Source organism: Budorcas taxicolor, chromosome 8 (assembly GCF_023091745.1).
Source record: "Budorcas taxicolor isolate Tak-1 chromosome 8, Takin1.1, whole genome shotgun sequence".
Lineage (NCBI taxonomy): Eukaryota > Metazoa > Chordata > Mammalia > Artiodactyla > Bovidae > Budorcas > Budorcas taxicolor.
Genome location: NC_068917.1, coordinates 32,522,187 through 32,539,756, shown reverse-complemented (window position 1 = coordinate 32,539,756; position 17,570 = coordinate 32,522,187). Strand labels below are relative to the sequence as shown.

At 40.6% G+C, this 17,570-nt stretch overlaps 1 protein-coding gene across 1 annotated transcript in view; it reads right to left on the bottom strand.

The window, feature by feature from the left end:
• The window catches only part of FREM1 (FRAS1 related extracellular matrix 1), a 149,564-nt gene that overhangs the window by 77,520 nt on the left and 54,474 nt on the right, over positions 1–17,570 (bottom strand). The window contains exons 13-15 of the mRNA XM_052645063.1: positions 15,705–15,913; positions 13,389–13,482; positions 5,838–6,090 (exon numbers count right to left, since the gene is read on the bottom strand). Coding sequence (XP_052501023.1) covers positions 5,838–6,090; positions 13,389–13,482; positions 15,705–15,913 — 556 coding nt within the window. The remainder of the gene's footprint in view (positions 1–5,837; positions 6,091–13,388; positions 13,483–15,704; positions 15,914–17,570) is intronic.

Here is a 17,570-nt window from a genome sequence, read left to right as displayed (position 1 = left end):
AGTAAATCAGAAAGAAAAAAAACAAATATTAATGCATATATCTCCCATGATAGTAAGGTCCTGCTTAAAATCTTGCATGCCAGGCTTCAGCATTACATGAACCAAGAACTTCCAGACATCCAAGCTGGGTTTAGAAAAGGAAGAGGAACCAGAGGTCAAATTGTCAACATTCACTGGATCAAAGAGAAAACAAGGGAACTCCAGAAAAATATCTACTTCTGTTTCATTGACTACACCAAAGCCTTTGACTGTGTGGATCATAACAAACTGTGGAAAGCTCTTAAAGAGATGGGAATACCAGACCATCTTACCTGTCTCCTGAGAAACCTGTATGCGTGTCAAGAAGCAACAGTTAGAACCCTGTATGAACAACTGAGTGGTTCAGGATTGAGAAAGCAGTACAACAGGGCTGTCTGTTGTCCCTCTGTTTGTTTAACCTATATGCTGAGCACATCATAAGAAATTCCAGCATATATGCTGGAATCAAGATAGGTAGGAGAAACATCAACAACCTCAGATATACAAATGATACCACTCTAATGGCAGAAAGCAAAGAGGAAGTAAAGAGCCTTTTGATGAGGGTAAAGAAGGAGAGTGATGAGCCTGCTTAAAACTAAATATTAAAAAAATCAAGATCATGGCATCTGGCCCCATTACTTCATGGCAAACAGAAGGAGGTGAAGGCAGAAGTAGTGCCAGATTTCATCTTCTTGGGCTCTAAAATCACTGGAGATGGTGACTGCAGCCATGAAATAAGAAGACAATTGCTTCTTGGCAGGAAAGCTATGGCAAACCTAGACAGTGTGTTGAAAAGCAGACATTGCTCTGCTGACAAAGATCCATATAGTCAAGACTGTGATCTCCCCAGTGTTCACGCAGTTGTGAGAGCAGGACTGTAAAGAAGGCAGATCCTCAAAGAATTACTGCCTTTGAACTGTGGTGCTGAAGAAGACTCTTAACTGTCCCTTGGATAGCAAGGAGATCAAACCAGTCAATCTTAAGGGAAATCATCCCTGAATACTCATTCAAAGGACTTTTGGTAAAGCTGAAGCATCAATATTTTGGTCACCTGACATGAACAGCTGACTCATTGGAAAAGTCCCTGATGCTGGGAAAGACTGAGGGCATAAGAAGAGGGAGTCAGAGGATAAGATGGCTGGATGATATCACCGATGTAATGGACATGAACTTGGACAAACTTCAGGAGATGGCGAGGGACAGGGAGGCCTGGCGTGCTGCAGTCCATAGAGTTGCAAAGAGTCAGACACAACTGGGCAATTGAACAACACCACCAATGCATATATAGGGAATCTAGAAAAATGGTACTTATGAACCTATTTGCAGGGCAGGAATAGAAATGCAGATGTACAGAACAGACTTGCAGACACAGAAGGGGAAAGAGAGTGTGGGGCTCATTGAGAAAGTAGCGTTGACATACATATACTACATGTGTAAAACAGATAGCTAGTAGGAAGCTTCCTTATAGCATAGAGAGCCCAGCTTGGTGCTCTGCGATGAGCTAGAGAGGTGGGATGGGGGGCTGGGGTGGGAGGGAAGCTCAAGAGGAGGGGATATAAGTATATATATAGCTGATTCACTTCACTGTACAGAAGAGATTAACAAACATTATAAAGCAATTATATTCCAATAAAAAAAAATGGCAGACAAGGAAATATTCAAAATATTATTGAGTAACCAAAGGATTAAAGAACGAGAAGACTGGGCTTACTTTTTTGAAAAGAATAAAGTTGAGCCATTAAAATTAAACAATCAGCCTTCTACTTTAGGAAAAGTGGGGGAAAGAAACCACTCATCTATCCATATTTATTAAAAAGTTAATTGGCATAAAGCTTTTTATGCAATACTCACTTGATAAATACTTCTTTAATGCTTGTTGTGTGAAAATTAGTGTTCTGTGTGCTCCAGCAGAGGGAAAGACAGACATGGTGAAAATGTCAAGACAGTTCAAAAAATATCAAATGTTCAAAGACCTACTATATGTCAGGAGGGGACACAGTCTAATGGGAGGGAAAGAAATGAAGTCCGGTTAGATTATCACAGATGTGTGTATATATTAAGTGGAACCGTATGAAATTGCTACTCTTAGCCATTTTTAACGTATTAAATGGAACATTCATCTATCTCAGCCTGATTATTACACATTAGGTGCTGAGGGTGAAGAAGGATGAGAGGATAGGCTGATGATGGCATGGGGGGCAGAAAGCACATGCCAGGGAAAGTCAGAGAAATCTTTCCAGATGGCCCTGCTCACTTCGTACTGAGCATTAAATAATGAATGGTTTATAAGGCAAATAAGGCAGAGAACTGGGAGATGGGAGAGAAGATGTGTAGGAAGAGGGAGTGGGGAAGAAGAATGGAAAAATAATTCTAGGAAATGAAAACAGCTTAACCAAAAAACCGAACATAGTACATTCAGTAACTGTAATTTCAATATAAGAAAAGCATGTGAGACATTCATAGAAAGAGCTGGAAAAGTTGGCTGAGTGTTAAGCCACAAAAAAAACGGCTACAAAATGGGTCGAAGAATTCTTTACCTTGAAATGAGATACAGTCTAAAGATACAATTTATACTGAAAACAGTTAACTGGACTGCTATTTATTAAATAATTTTTGAATGGCCTCATATTTAATGTTTGGAGAATAGCAAATTAGTAATAATTTTATATCATAACATATTATTCAATGATTAAAACATGGTTACAATAATTTTGTAACATTTAATAATATTTTAATAAACACTTTTAGATGAGAATCTAAATGAAAAAAGGAATTGCACATACAAAATGATCGTAACTATGTTAAAAATTACAATTAGAAAAAGGAAAAGAAAACATTGTAATACTGAAATGTTAATAGTGATTATCTTTCTGAGATAAATAAGGTGATTTTTCAAAATTTTATCATAATTTTCTAAGCTTTCTGTAATGAGTATATTTCATTTTCATAATCACAAAAATAAATAAATAAACAAACAAAATAACGGTGATACAATTGTTATCAGGCTTCTCTGGTGACTCAGCAGTAAAGAATTCACCTGCAATGCAGGAGATGCAGTTTCAATCCCTAGCCAAGAAGATCCCCTAGAGAAGGCAAAGGCAACCCACTCCAGTGTTCTTGCCTAGACAATCCCATGGACAAGAGGAGCATGGCAGGCTACAGTCCATGGGGTTGCAAAACAGTTGGACACAACTAAGCAACTAAAACTACAATAACAACAATTGTTCTTGGGTAATCTTGATAACCAATGTATGGAGGTAACCGCAGGGCCACTGAAATTTTAGCTCCTATTCTGAGTTTCTCTTTACTCATTCTGCTGCTACTGCTGCTAAGTCGCTTCAGTCGTGTCCGACTCTGTGCGGCATAGACGGCAGCCCACCAGGCTCCCCCGTCCCTGGGATTCTCCAGGCAAGAACACTGGAGTGGGTTGCCATTTCCTTCTCCAATGCATGAAAGTGAAAAGTGAATGTGAAGTCACTCAGTCATGTCCGACTCGTAGCAACCCCATGGACTGCAGCCCACCAGGCTCCTCTATCCATGGGATTTTCCAAGCAAGAGTACTGGAGTGGGGTGCCATTACTCATTCTAGAACAGTGCTAATCACTACCGAGTAACTGAGTGAACATTACAAGCAAAACTATCATTCAAATAAAATATTTTTTGAATACAGTATTTCTGTTAATTTATTAACATAACAAAAATGTCTATCTCAAAGAATTCGCACCAGTGTCCTACTAGGTCTTTGAAGAAAAAAAAAATGTGTTAACACTCCTTATATGACCATCACACTAAACGAGAGTTATACATATATCTACTTATTGTTTAGTACCTGGAACAAGGCACAGGCTTGAAGGAAGATAGTTTCATCTCACCCATAATGTATCTATGCCAAATGAGCCTTTCAAAGATGTTAAAATTATGTAACAAACCATAATATCGGTCTCTAGATCACTTTTCTGATAGTCTGTGTGGGAAAATCAAAAAGAAGCACCTATTTGCAAACTCTGACATTGAGAGACATTGAGTAAGTGGACTATACTTCTCAGGACAAGGAAAGATCTAACAAAACCTTTTCTAAGTCATGTACAGATGTGAGAGTTGGACCACAAAAAAGGCTGAGCATGGAAAAATTGATGCTTTCCAGCTATGGTGCTTGAGAAGACTCTTGAGAGTCCCTTGGACAACAAGGAGATCAACTAGCCAATCCTAAAGGAAATCAACCCTGAATAATCATCGGAAGGATTGGTGCTGAAGCTCCAATACTTTGGCCACCTGATGCGAAGAGCCCACTTATTGGAAAAGACCCTGATGCTGGGAAAGATTGAAAGCAGGAAAAGAAGAGGGTGACAGAGGATGAGATGGTTGGATGGTATCCCCAACCAATGGACAGGAATTGGCACAAATTCCGGGAGGAAGTGAAGGACACAGAAGCCTGGCATGCTGCAGTTCATGGGGTTGCAAAGAGTCAGACACAACTTACCAACTGAACAACAACAAAGACTTAACAGAGTGAGGATAAAGAGATATTATTTCAAGCAAAGAGATGTCTAGTGGAGTGATTAAAGTATGTCATACTAACTGGCCCTAAGGCAACTGGTATCCTAATAAGCTGTTTTTTTTTTTTCCCAAAGTACATTTAAAAATATTATTTCAAAATGTTTTCCCCCATGTCCAAATTAAACTTGAGCCATCTCAGTTCCCCTCCTTGAATTCCCTCCCACATCACTGCTTGTATTCTCTTCCTCTGTTTTTTTCAAATAAAAAGATTTGAATTCTGACACCTCTTATTTCCTGTACCACTCACCTGGCCTGGCACACTCAGCCATTCTTCCCCCTGGAATCTAGGTTAGCAAGGCATATGGACGAGTAAACATGAAACAGTAATGGATTGTGATAAAAGTTAGTTACAGGAAGTCCACAGCATTATCACTGAGGAAGTGCCCCCAACCCATAAATCAGATTTGGCAGGGGTAGTGATGTCATGAAGGACAGAGGTGTTACTATCATCTTTCCATGGGAGTGGGGTTCATCTTAGCGTCTGGATTATACTCCTTTGAGCCTACTATGCATACCACCGTGATCTGTAGATTTCAGATATTGACAACATTTTTTACATGAATATTTTACATAAGGAACAAATGCCACCTAGATAGCAATATAATACAATGCCAGAAATTTAACTACAATGCTAGCAAACAAGCATTTACTGTATTTCCAATCTGTATTCACGACTGTCAGGTGCTGAGGGCAAGTTACGCAAAGCATAAAACATCACCTTTGTAGGTGCACAATAAATATGAGTTAATAAATTAATGAAAGGAAGACATAAAAAAAAAAAAACATCACCTTTGCTCTTCAAGAACTCAAAGGGCAGACCAGTTACTTCTTAGGAACTAGCTGATAATAAGAAAATTTCTCAAGTTAATAATATGATTACCTTAGGGAACCTACTTCAGGCATTTTTGGTATGATATATGGAACCAGAGTGGGATGGCCAAATAGCCTTCTTCAAGTTGACCATAATAGGGATGGGGACAAGCCAGAGTGAATTGAAAGTCTATGTGGAAGCATCAGGAACATAGCACCAATAACACTTGCTCTTTCTGTGAAATTCACTGTATTACTGAGAGATCTAGAAATACTGCTGAATATCGTGATCATATTTGAAAAATAGGACATGGGCTCCCGCTGCAGCTTCTCTGGTTTTAATGGAAACAAGCATTAAAACTGAGATTATCAGAGCCCACAGCAAGAAGTGAGCTAAGACTCTGTAATGTTGTTGCACCCGAGCCCAGACTCACCACAATGCTGTCATTTACCTGTGTGTTTGTACGTCACAACCCCTGCGACAACATCTTCCTGAGAGAATTGATGTACCCTAACCCCAGCTCTCCTCACAGTCCCATGCTGAGGTTCTCCAACAATCACGAACATCAGCTTCAGATCATCACTGTCCACATCAGTAGCAAAAATGTATTCAGAAGTGATGACCACCTCTTCACCCTCGGAGCAATGCATCATGGGAATGAGGTCCGCCTTTAGCACTGGTGGCTCATCATTTACAGGGAACACCTAAGCAGGGGGGCGTGAAAAATGCATGTTTTTGAGAAAAAGAAAGCAATGACAAATTGTCCAACTGGTAACTCATTGCTCATAATTGGAATAACAGACTTTTTCAGTCTTCCAGACACACAAAACAACAGCTATGGAATTTGGCCAAGCTGTTTGTATCTTTTAATTTTCCCCGTATGAACCATCTTGGAAGAAATGACCCATATGAGAGACATTTAAGGTAGGAATGGGGGAGTATGGTTATGGTTTGGGACCCAAAGCTCTCGTTTGTTTCTAGAGAGACAAAAAATAAATGTAATATAAAGCGTCTGTCACCCCAGCCCCTATCCTCCTTTGTCCAATCCATGCATATTCTGGAGGAAACCTAGTCCTTATGATCTGAGCACTTACATTTACCACATCAAAGTTATTTATATTTCAAATTACTTGGTGATTACAAAACTCTCCTTTCCTTTCAACTTCCTGCCACCCAGGAAGTTTCTCTGGATATATAATAAGTAGCAGCTGCATTTCAAACATTTTGAGTTAATTCTGACACTCCATAACTGTTAAATCAGTACCAGTTTCCAACGTGGTAGTACATTTTTCTCTCACTGTCATTAAAATAAACCCCTTAAGTAGAAAGGAAAGAAAAGCAACGTGAGAGATTGCAGTGACTGTCCAAAATTTTAAAAGATTTTGTATAAATTTGAAAAAGTATGCTTTCTAAATAGGAATAAAGGACAGTCCTCCTCTGAGTTCACAACTGTATGCTGCACATTTATTTATCAAGTCTGGCCTGTGAATACCCTCAACCCTGTATTTCTTTCCCTCACACTTCAACCAATATGATCTTTTTAAAAAATTATTATTTTTTATTTTGGCTATGCTGGGTCTTTGTTGCTGCACATGGGCTTCAGTAGCTGCAGTGTGTGAGCTTAGTTGCCCCACTGCATGTGGGGTCTTTTCACTCTCCTCTTTCACTTTCATCAAGAGACTCTTTAGTTCTTCTTCACTTTCTGTCATAAGGGTGGAGTCATTTGCATATCTGAGGTTATTGGTATTTCTTCCAGCAATCTTCATTCCAGCTTGTGCTTCATCCAGCCCAGCATTTCACATGATGTATTCTGCATTAAAGTTAAATAAGCAAGGTGACAATATACAGCCTTGATGTACTCTTTTCCCAGTTTGGAACCAGTCCATTTTTTCCATGTCCGGTTCTAACTATTGCTTCCTGACCTGCATACAGATTTCTCAGGAGGCAGGAAAGGTGGTCTATTATTCCCATCTCTTTAAGCATTTTCCACAGTTTGTTGTGATCCACACAAAGACTTTGGCATAGTCAATAAAGCCAAAAGGAACAGAGCAAGTAAATGGCTCTCCTAAGATGGCATGCAGGTATTATGAGAAGCTGGCAGATCATGGAGGACTTCTCTGAGAGCCATTAGGTCCCAACTTTTTTGGAGTAGAGATATTATGTTATTCATCTCTATACTCCCAGGCTGAGCACAGTGCCTACAATATATAGCTTATTCAATGAGTTTCTTCTGCTGACACACAGTAAGGAAGTAAGACAGGAAAAGGAGCATAGTCCAAGCTCAAAGTGAGAAAATCTGAGTTGATGGGTGAATGACAAGACAAAGCTAGAGTGAAAACATCTTTAATTTCAGAGGTATACTGGAACATTTAGAAGCTAAAGACATGATACCTGGGCCTTACATTAAAACAATTCAGCAAAGAGAAAATAAATGAAGGAAATATGGTAAAATGATAACGGTTATTAAGATGAGGTGATTGATACATGGGACTTTATTATGATATTCTCTCTACTTTGACACTACCCTTATGGCAAAAAGTGAAGAACTAAAGAGCCTCTTGATGAAAGTGAAAGAGGAGAGTGAAAAACTTGGCTTTAAACTCACATTCAGAAAACTAAGATCATGGCACCTGGTCCCATCCCTTCATGGGAAATAGATGGGCAAACAATGTAAATAGTGAGAGACTTTATTTTTAGGGGCTCCAAAATCACTGAAGATGGTGACTTGCAACCATGAAAATAAAGACGCTTGCTCCTTGGAAGAAAAGCTATGACCAACCTAGACAGCATATCAAAAAACAGAGACATTACTTTGCTGACAAAGGTCCATCTAGTCAAAGCTGTGGTTTTTCCAGTAGTTATGTATGGATGTGAGAGTTGAACCATAAAGAAAGCTGAGTGCTGAGGAACAGATGCTTTCGAACTGTGGTGTTGGAGAAGACTCTTGAGAGTCCCTTGGACAGCAAGGAGATCCAACCAGTCGATCCCAAAAGAAATCAGTCCTGAATATTCATTGGAAGGACTGATACTGAAGCGGAAACTCCAAAATACTATGGCCACCTGATGCAAAGAACTGACTAATTTGAAAAGACTCTGATGCTGGGAAAGACTGAAGGCTGGAGGAGAAGGGGACAACAGAGGATCAGATGGTTGGATAGCATCACCAACTCGATGGACATGAGTTTGAGTAGGCTCTGGGAGTTGGTGATGGACAGGGAAGCCTGGTGTGCTGCAGTCCACGGGGTCACAAAGAGTTGGACAGGACTGAGCAACTGAGCTGAACTGAACTGATGTGGGATCTTAGCTCCCTAACCGTGTCCCCTGCATTGCAAGGCAGATTCCTAACCACTGGACTGCCAGGGAAGTCCCCAATGTGACCTTTTTAAAATGTGGCTTTCATCAAGTCACCATTCTGTGCATGGGTGCATGTGCATGGTTAGTCATGTCTGACTCTTTGTGACCCCGTGGACTGTCGCCCACCAGGCTCCTCTGTCCATGGAATTTTCCAGGCAAAAATACTACAGTGGGTTGACATTTCCTACTCCAGAGTATCTTCCTGATCCAGGGATGGAACCCGAGTCTCCTGCATTGCAGGTAGAGTCTTTCTCTCTTTTTTTAAGTCTTTATTAAATTTGTTACAATATTGCTTATGTTTTCTGTTTTGTTTTTTTGGCCAGGAGGCATATGGGATCTTAACACCCTGACCAGGGATTGAACTCATGCCCCCTGCATTGGAAGGCAACAACTTAACCGCTGGACCACCAGAGATGTCCCCAGGCAGAATCTTTATCACTGAAACTTCACTGGCTTCCTAGGGACTTTCCTGGGGTATCTGACCTCATCTCATACAATGGGGTGCCTTTGTCACTCCATTCCACGCCACTGTTATCCCCAAGACACTGTGTTCCACACACATCAGGTCTTTGTTCCATCTTTGCATCCTCACCCTGTCCCTTGCCTGGTATGTTCTCCCCTAACTTTTTACTTGGCTTCCTCTATGTTTAGGTTCCATATGGATTCCTCCAGGAAAACTTCTTGACAACTGAGACTCACTTAGAAACTTTCTTCATTTACCCTCTTTTAGTACCCTGTTTGGAGAAGGCAATGGCACCCCGCTCCAGTACTCTTGCCTGGAAAATCCCATGGACGGAGGAGCCTGAACACGACTGAGTGATTTCAGTTTCACTTTTCACTCTCATGCATTGGAGAAGGAAATGGCAACTCACTCCAGTGTTCTTGCCTGGAGAATCCCAGGGACAGAGGAGCCTGGTGGGCTGCCATCTCTGGGGTCGCACAGAGATGGACACAACTGAAGCGACTTAGCATTAGCAGCAGTAGCAGTACCCTGTTGACTTGTAGAACACATCCAGATTTTAAATAATTATTTCAGTGATAATCGGTTTAAAGCCCGCCTTCCTCCCTTGCCCATAAGCTCCACAGGAAGAGGAAGTATATTTGTCTTGTTCATCATCATAGCCCAAGCATTCAGCACAGGACCTGGCATATAGATGGCACTTATTAGGCATTAATGGGATAAATGAATGTACGAATGTAACTATGTATGTATGCCCTGGTCACTCTGCTATTTAAATAGGCTAACAACTCTACAACAGATATACATGAAATTATGTTGACACTTTCCTTCAACAGGTAGAGAATAGGGTGATAAGCCCAGGCTTATTTATTTAATTAAAGGTAGAAAAAGCATGCAATATTCTATCCCATCTTGTATTGGCTTATTAAGGGACAATCTCTGTTCAAGTCCTCAAAGGAGATTGAGTGAAGACCCTCTTTATTATTGTTCTTGACCCCATCTGATTAATCTCACTAACACATTCATGATAATCACCTTACAGCAGTTCCCAGGATAGCCTCAGCTTTCAAATGCATAAAAGTCCAAAGGTGATAGAATTAAAAACACTTCTCCTGGATGAAAAAAAAAAAACCCATACATAACTGTCCCCAAATTGCCCAGACTTCTGATTGGCTTTCAAAGCACATGCTCTTTTCTCTAAAAAGTAACACAGATTCTTTTCCTCAAAGGCACAGCTTATTGTCATTGATAAAAGATAGTCACACACAAAAGATAGAGTTGGGATTTTCACCAGAAATTTTCTTTTCAGCAAAGAAATGTAACTCGGAAAAGTTTCTTGATATGTAGAAGTCCACCAGTAAAGAAAACTCACCTTTATGAAGCTGAAATGACACACTTCTTTTCATCTAGGTTTAAGACCATCATGAGAACTAAGTGGGAAAATGAAAGGAAGGGACTATGCATTGAAGCTGGCATGCATAAGTGCCCCTGAATTATAGTCACCTGTGAATTGAGCTCGGAGAAGGCAATGGCACCCCACCCCAGTACTTTTGCCTGGAAAATCCCATGGACGGAGGAGCCTGGTAGGCTGCAGTCCATGGGGTCGCAAAAGTCAGACATGACTGAGCGACTTCACTTTCAATTTTCACTTTCATGCATTGGAGAAGGAAATGGCAACCCACTCCAGTGTTCTTGCCTGGAGAATCCCAGGGATGGGCTGCCGTCTGTGGAGTCGCACAGAGTCGGACACGACTGAAGTGACTTCAGTTCAGTTCAGTTCAGTCGCTCAGTCGTGTCCGACTCTTTGCGACCCCATGAATCGTAGCACGCCAGGCCTCCCTGTCCATCACCAACTCCCGAAGTTCACTCAGACTCACGTCCATTGAGTCCGTGATGCTATCCAGCCATCTCATCATCGGTCGTCACCTCCTCCTGCCCCCAATCCCTTCCAGCATCAGAGTCTTTTCCAATGAGTCAACTCTTCACATGAGGTGGCCAAAGTACTGGAGCTTCAGCTTTAGCATCATTCCTTCCAAAGAACACCCAGGGCTGATCTCCTTCAGAATGGACTGGTTGGATCTCCTCGCAGTCCAAGGGACTCTCAAGAGTCTTCTCCAACACCACAGTTCAAAAGTATCCATTCTTCAGCGCTCAGCCTTCTTCACAGTCCAACTCTCACATCCATACATGACCACAGGAAAAACCATAGCCTTGACTAGACGGACCTTAGTTGGCAAAGTAATGTCTCTGCTTTTGAATATACTATCTAGGTTGGTCATAACTTTTCTTCCAAGGAGTAAGCGTCTTTTAATTTCATGGCTGCAATCACCATTTGCAGTGATTTTGGAGCCCCCCAAAATAAAGTCTGACACTGTTTCCACATCTATTTCCCATGAAGTAATGGGACCACACGCCATGATCTTCATTTTCTGAATGTTGAGCTTTAAGCCAACTTTTTCACTCTCTTCTTTCACTTTCATCAAGAGGCTTTTTAGCTCCTCTTCACTTTCTGCCATAAGGGTGGTGTCATCTGCATATCTGAGGTTATTGATATTTCTCCCAGCAATCTTGATTCCAGCTTGTGCTTCTTCCAGCCCAGTGTTTCTCATGATGTACTCTGCATAGAAGTTAAATAAGCAGGATGACAATATACAGCCTTGACGTATTCCTTTTCCTATTTGGAACAAGTCTGTTGTTCCATGTCCAGTTCTAACTATTGCTTCCTGATCTGCATTCAGATTTCTCAATAGGCAGGTCAGGTGGTCTGGTATTCCCATCTCTTTCAGAATTTTCCAGTTTATTGTGATCCACACAGTCAAAGGCTTTGGCATAGTCAATAAAGCAGAAATAGATGTTTTTCTGGAACTCTCTTGCTTTTGCCATGATCCAGCGGATGTTGGCAATTTGATCTCCGGTTCCTCTGCCTTTTCTAAAACCAGCTTTAACATCAGGGAGTTCACGGTTCACATATTGCTGAAGCCTGGCTTGGAGAATTTTGAGCATTATTTTACTAGCATGTGAGATGAGTGCAATTGTGCGGTAGTTTGAGCATTCTTTTGCATTGCCTTTCTTTGGAATTGGAATGAAAACTGACCTTTTCCAGTCCTGTGGCCACTGCTGAGTTTTCCAAATTTGCTGGCATATTGAGTGCAGCACTTTCACAGCATCATCTTTCAGGATTTGAAACAGCTCAACTGGAATTCCATCACCTCTATTAGCAGCAGTGAACTGAGCTCTGTGGCAGACGTGAAGAAGAAAGAATACTGGCCTGATGACCAGTACAGAGGTCAGCCCAGGTCTACATGGTCAAGTTAATGGCTTTCGACAAGTCATTGAACTTTTTCAGATCTTTGCTATAAAATAAAGATAATTCCTTTCCTGTGTACTTTTAAAAACACTAGATGGGCGTCATCATTCTACATTAATTATTAACTGTAAAGTATCTTTTAAACACATTATTATGTCCTTTAACAATAATTTCATACCACAAAGATCTGACCAACTGTAACAGAAATAGAATTTGGTACAGTAAGAATAATTAGAGGGTTTTTAAGAAGCATGGTAAGTCTTCCAAAGACTTTCCTTTGTCAATAACTATAAATATCTGCATAACCTGTGAGTTATGTTTGTGGACGTGGATAGCCACTCGACAAAGAAACTTGGGGGTTCCCATCAGGCCTTTGAGCATGAACTCAACCTTTATGTGCAGATTTTCCTTCATTTGTCCAAAGGGGGAAATTAATCATCTCAAACAGGCCAGGGGAATGTACAGTACACGAATTCACAAAAACTCACATTGTACATACAGATATGGCTCCTAGCACACAACAGGAAAAACCCCCATGATGCTAGCCTAACCCATCCAACTGCTAAATAAATATTTTTGAATGTTACAGGTCAAAAATATTGGAAATAATTTATATAAGGAACCAATTGCTTCTTCAATTAAGTCTCTGAGTTTGAGGGCAGAGCATTTCTATCTTTAAATGGACTGGAGTGAGAAACCAGTATGCCCATTTCACCAATATATTTTTGATCTGTATTGCCTGTCCTGACACATTCCAAGACATAAACAGGCACCTTCTTGCTTTGGTGTCCACGTATCTTTATTTCTATCAGAGACCCTAAGAAGATTCCAAACCCAAAACTTTGTTTCTATATGAACCAAGGAGGAAACTTACTACATACCTCAACGTGTAGAACATACTCAGCTGCATTTGTGCCATCTGTGACCTGCAGTAGTATGTCATCCTGAAATTCCTCAGATCCATCATGCTGATATCTGTGGGGATGATAGTTGTCACTAATCACTCAAGGCCACAGTGTGAGTGCACTGAGATTGTCACAGGAGCTTTTCTATGGTTTGGGCCCTATGTTCAATCAAATAAATATATAACCAAACTCCCAGTATAATCTTGAAGTCACTTACATAAATATTCAAGCATCCTTGATGGTAAAATTGCTCCACCTGAGATGTGTTCTGTGCATTCATAACTTGTCCCCAAATCAAAAAGCAGCCCTTTAAGTTGTCACTGTAAAAATGGGAAGCAGTGGATACAGCTCTGCCTACATACAGAAAACACTGCCTGGGGCCAAGGGGACCCTGAGGCTGAGCAGTGACAGGCAGAAGTGGGACAATGAGTGGGTTTCGGTGATTCTCCCTCCTCCCCCACTTTTAGGGCTAATCCGTCTGTGCTCTGAATCAGTTTAGCTCTGCTCTGAAACCTCATCTATGGATTACTCACTACCTCTCTCCTGCCATTTCCCTCTGGCCAATGACTAGGTCTTTCCCTCTCAACCTAAGAAGATTCTCGAATCTCTTCAGACTCAAAAATATTTTTTTCTTGATCTATTCTTGACACTATTTTCTTTTCATTCTCCAGTCAAGTTTCCTAAAGTAATTGTCTACTTCTAGGCTTTCCATTCACTCTCCAGTCTACTGTAGTGATACACTGTAAGTTTTAAATAATTGTTGAACTGAGCCATATGTCTGATACTGACTCATTCATGCACCAGTTAGGGACTCAATTCCAGTGGTGGAGAAAGCCCACCTCCAACCTCCAGTTTCCGTCCCAACACTGCCTCCTATGCTTTATTTTGTCACGCTCCCTGATCAAAAGTAGACTGACATGTGATAATGTGCTAATTCAAAAAATTTAACCATGCTATTATCCTTAAAGGGCCAAATAGGTCTAGGAGTACACATTCCAAAGTATGGCAATGGAATCAAACAGAACTTCTTTTAAAACCAGACTCCTCCACAAACTTGCTAGCTGACCTTAGTTAACCTCTTTGTGCCTTAGTTAACTCAAGTATCATATGAGAACAGAACCATCTACCTTATCAGGTTTTGTTGCTGTGAAGTTTAATGAACAAAGCCTAATTTCAAGTCTCTAGAAGAATGCTTGAACTATAGCTCAAGAATGCTTGAACTATGTGCTGGCAATATTGGTACCTTTTTTCGATCCATCATTCATTCCCTAGAAAGAATTACCTCAACAGAGCCCTCTTTCTAACGGGTAGGAAAGAGCTGAGATCTTGGGGTGGGAGGGAGAAAAAATTTTAATGAAAATAAGAGTAGTGAAAAGAGCCTAAGATATCGGAAGCTGTAAATAAAACAGTGTAACTAAACTTCTGGATGAAAATGCTCTTCCTGAACACAGATCCCCCTTCTTTGTCAATTTCCAAATGCAAAACTAAGCATTTGAGGCCTATACTTTATCAAAAAGACCAAAATTCTAGTTTGCCCAACTTGAATTTGTGCAAGTGAGAGATTAACCAGTATGTCTGTCCACCTGACAACTGCTTTTGAGTATCTTGCATTATTTTACAGAGAAAGAGTTTTACTAGTTTTTTTCTTTATTAAGTGTCTTACAAAATGACATTAGGCAGAGGAAAGGAACATCCTCAAGGTGAAGGGAACTATTAATACTATAGGCCCACCACAGAACTATGAAGCAGGGATTACTCCGTCCCTGACAATAAGAGGCCCAACCACTAGTCTGTGTCCTGCCTACCTAATCTACCCTACTTATTTGTGTGCAAATTACCTCCCCAGTAGAATGGATTAAAAAGTCACACTAAAGACGTCAATCAACAGAATTCTATCCCAGAATTTCCGGAGTTATGAAGTTGGCTTTTCTGAAAGCCAAACTCAGTTATGTAGATTAGCCTTATAGATTAGCTCAGACTCAATTCATCTAGTATGACTGCTACCCTTTGTGATATAGGCTGTTGCAGCAAATTTAATATTCATGGCAATTCAATTGTTGTTGTTCAAATATTCATAATATCATTCCCATCAGTACAGCAAGCCAGAGGGGAAGACAATGTCTGGAGGGAAAACTAAAGGGTTGTTATTTCCAATGTTCAACTGCCCCTTGAATGTATTAGGTCGCATGTTGCTACTCCTGCAAGAATTGAATAAACTTCTTACACTGCCTCACAATTGATTCAAATGGGAGCCAAAGCATGTAAAACAAAGAATCCAGGAAATGTTCTAACCTAAGTTTTAAGGCCTGGAGGTCTCCCCAAGAAAACGTGGCCCCTGTGTTTAGAGGGATTCCATCTAGCTCCACCGTTCCATGCTGAGGCAGACTCTGCAAGGAGAGGTGGACGTTGTCCGGTTCGGTGTCCTCGTCAGAAACTAGGACATGCTCTGTGCTGATGACACACTGACCTCCCTCAACCACTCTCAGAGGTTTGGTAAACACCTAGAAAGAAGGAAGAAACATTTAAAGCCTTGTTCATGAGGTGCCCCTGAAAACAGAACTCAAGAACGCAACAGAAAACTTCCAGCATCATCTTTACATGTCAATCCAACTTTCAAGAATGTTCTAAAGGGGACAAATTCATAGTTGAACATCTTGGCTAAATGCTTTCAGTTCTAAACACTGATGGACACAAAGAGACAAGGCAGATCTAGAAACCTGAAAGCATCTACATTTCATTGATCTCAGATCCTGAATAGATTTGAGCAATCAGATCTATCAGCAGCAATCAGACTTATCATCAGTATATGATTTTTAAACTATGTATCTAAAGTAAGAAAATAACATTCCTTATCATGTCTGTATCTATCATTGCTTGGCACATATGTACCTTAATTTACAAAATGAACAAAACCTATATTAAATTTCCTGAAGGAAAAAATCCATGTTTTCTTATACCCTAAAAATTCTTAAAGACTTGAGTAACTGATTGGAGCATTTAAGCATTAGGGTAGTGAGCATTTTAGAGATGGAAGTAGAACAGGGAAACTGAAGACTGGAAACTGAAGAATTCACAGGAAATAGATTCATTCAAACATTAGACTTAAATATTAAAGCCATAAAGATAATTTTCTATAATAGAAAATACCCACTGCTCAATAAAAATTCACTTGAAAGTAAAAAGCAAGTTTGAACAACTGGGGATATTTATCATTACTTTGGCAGTTGGCAAGAAGTGTTCCATGGTTAAACACAACCTGGAAAGAGTCACATATTAATATAATATCTTCACCTTGGAGGTTTATGAGACCCATAATCATATTCATGCTCTGAGATCCTAGAGTAGGAAAATCTGTTAACTTTATTTAACCTACTATTTTCTCAAATTTGTATTACCACACAGAATAAAAAACAAGTTGATACAGCTGGGCTACAAGTCATGGGCTTTGAAGGCTCCTCACGAACAGTCTGGGATGACTGCTCTGCTAATGTGAGGACACAATGTTCTCCAAGGAAGCAGCAGTCTCTTCAGAGCAGCTGCCACTCCTAGAAAGGAGAAGTTTCCCCAAGGAGAGATCTTAAAAAGGGGGTTGGGAGTGAGGGGGCAAGAAATGGCCAGAGGAAAGGGAAGTGAGCAAGAAATCACAGCGTCCACGCGCAACCCTGCTCCGTCCTCCCAGCCACCCACAGCTGCCCCAAGGACAGCCCTGGGGTCATAGAAACGATGACACCAAGCTCCCTGGGACGGCTGCCTTGTATTCTTTAATAGACGACTTCTTTCAGCAAAGCAGAACATAAAGTAAGAGCCTTTTCTCCCTACAACCACTCACTCCTACCTTTCCCAAGAGCCTTACTCTCATTTGCCACACCTACATTTTCACTGATTGTAGGAGAAGGAAATAAAGGGAGCTCACATTTAAAGAAGGTTATTATCACTGAAACATGGTCCATGTACGCCAGCCTCATTTTGTCCTGAGTTACATCAATTAAGATCCCAAGATGCTAAGTTTCAAGGAACATACTTTGCCTCATTCGATGATTTTTAAATATATATAGTTTTAGAACAACTTTCAAAGACTAAAAGCATAAAGCTAACTTACTCCCACTTTTTCATCATTCACCTTCCGGTCCCTCCCTTAACCCAGTGTTTAGGTTTCTG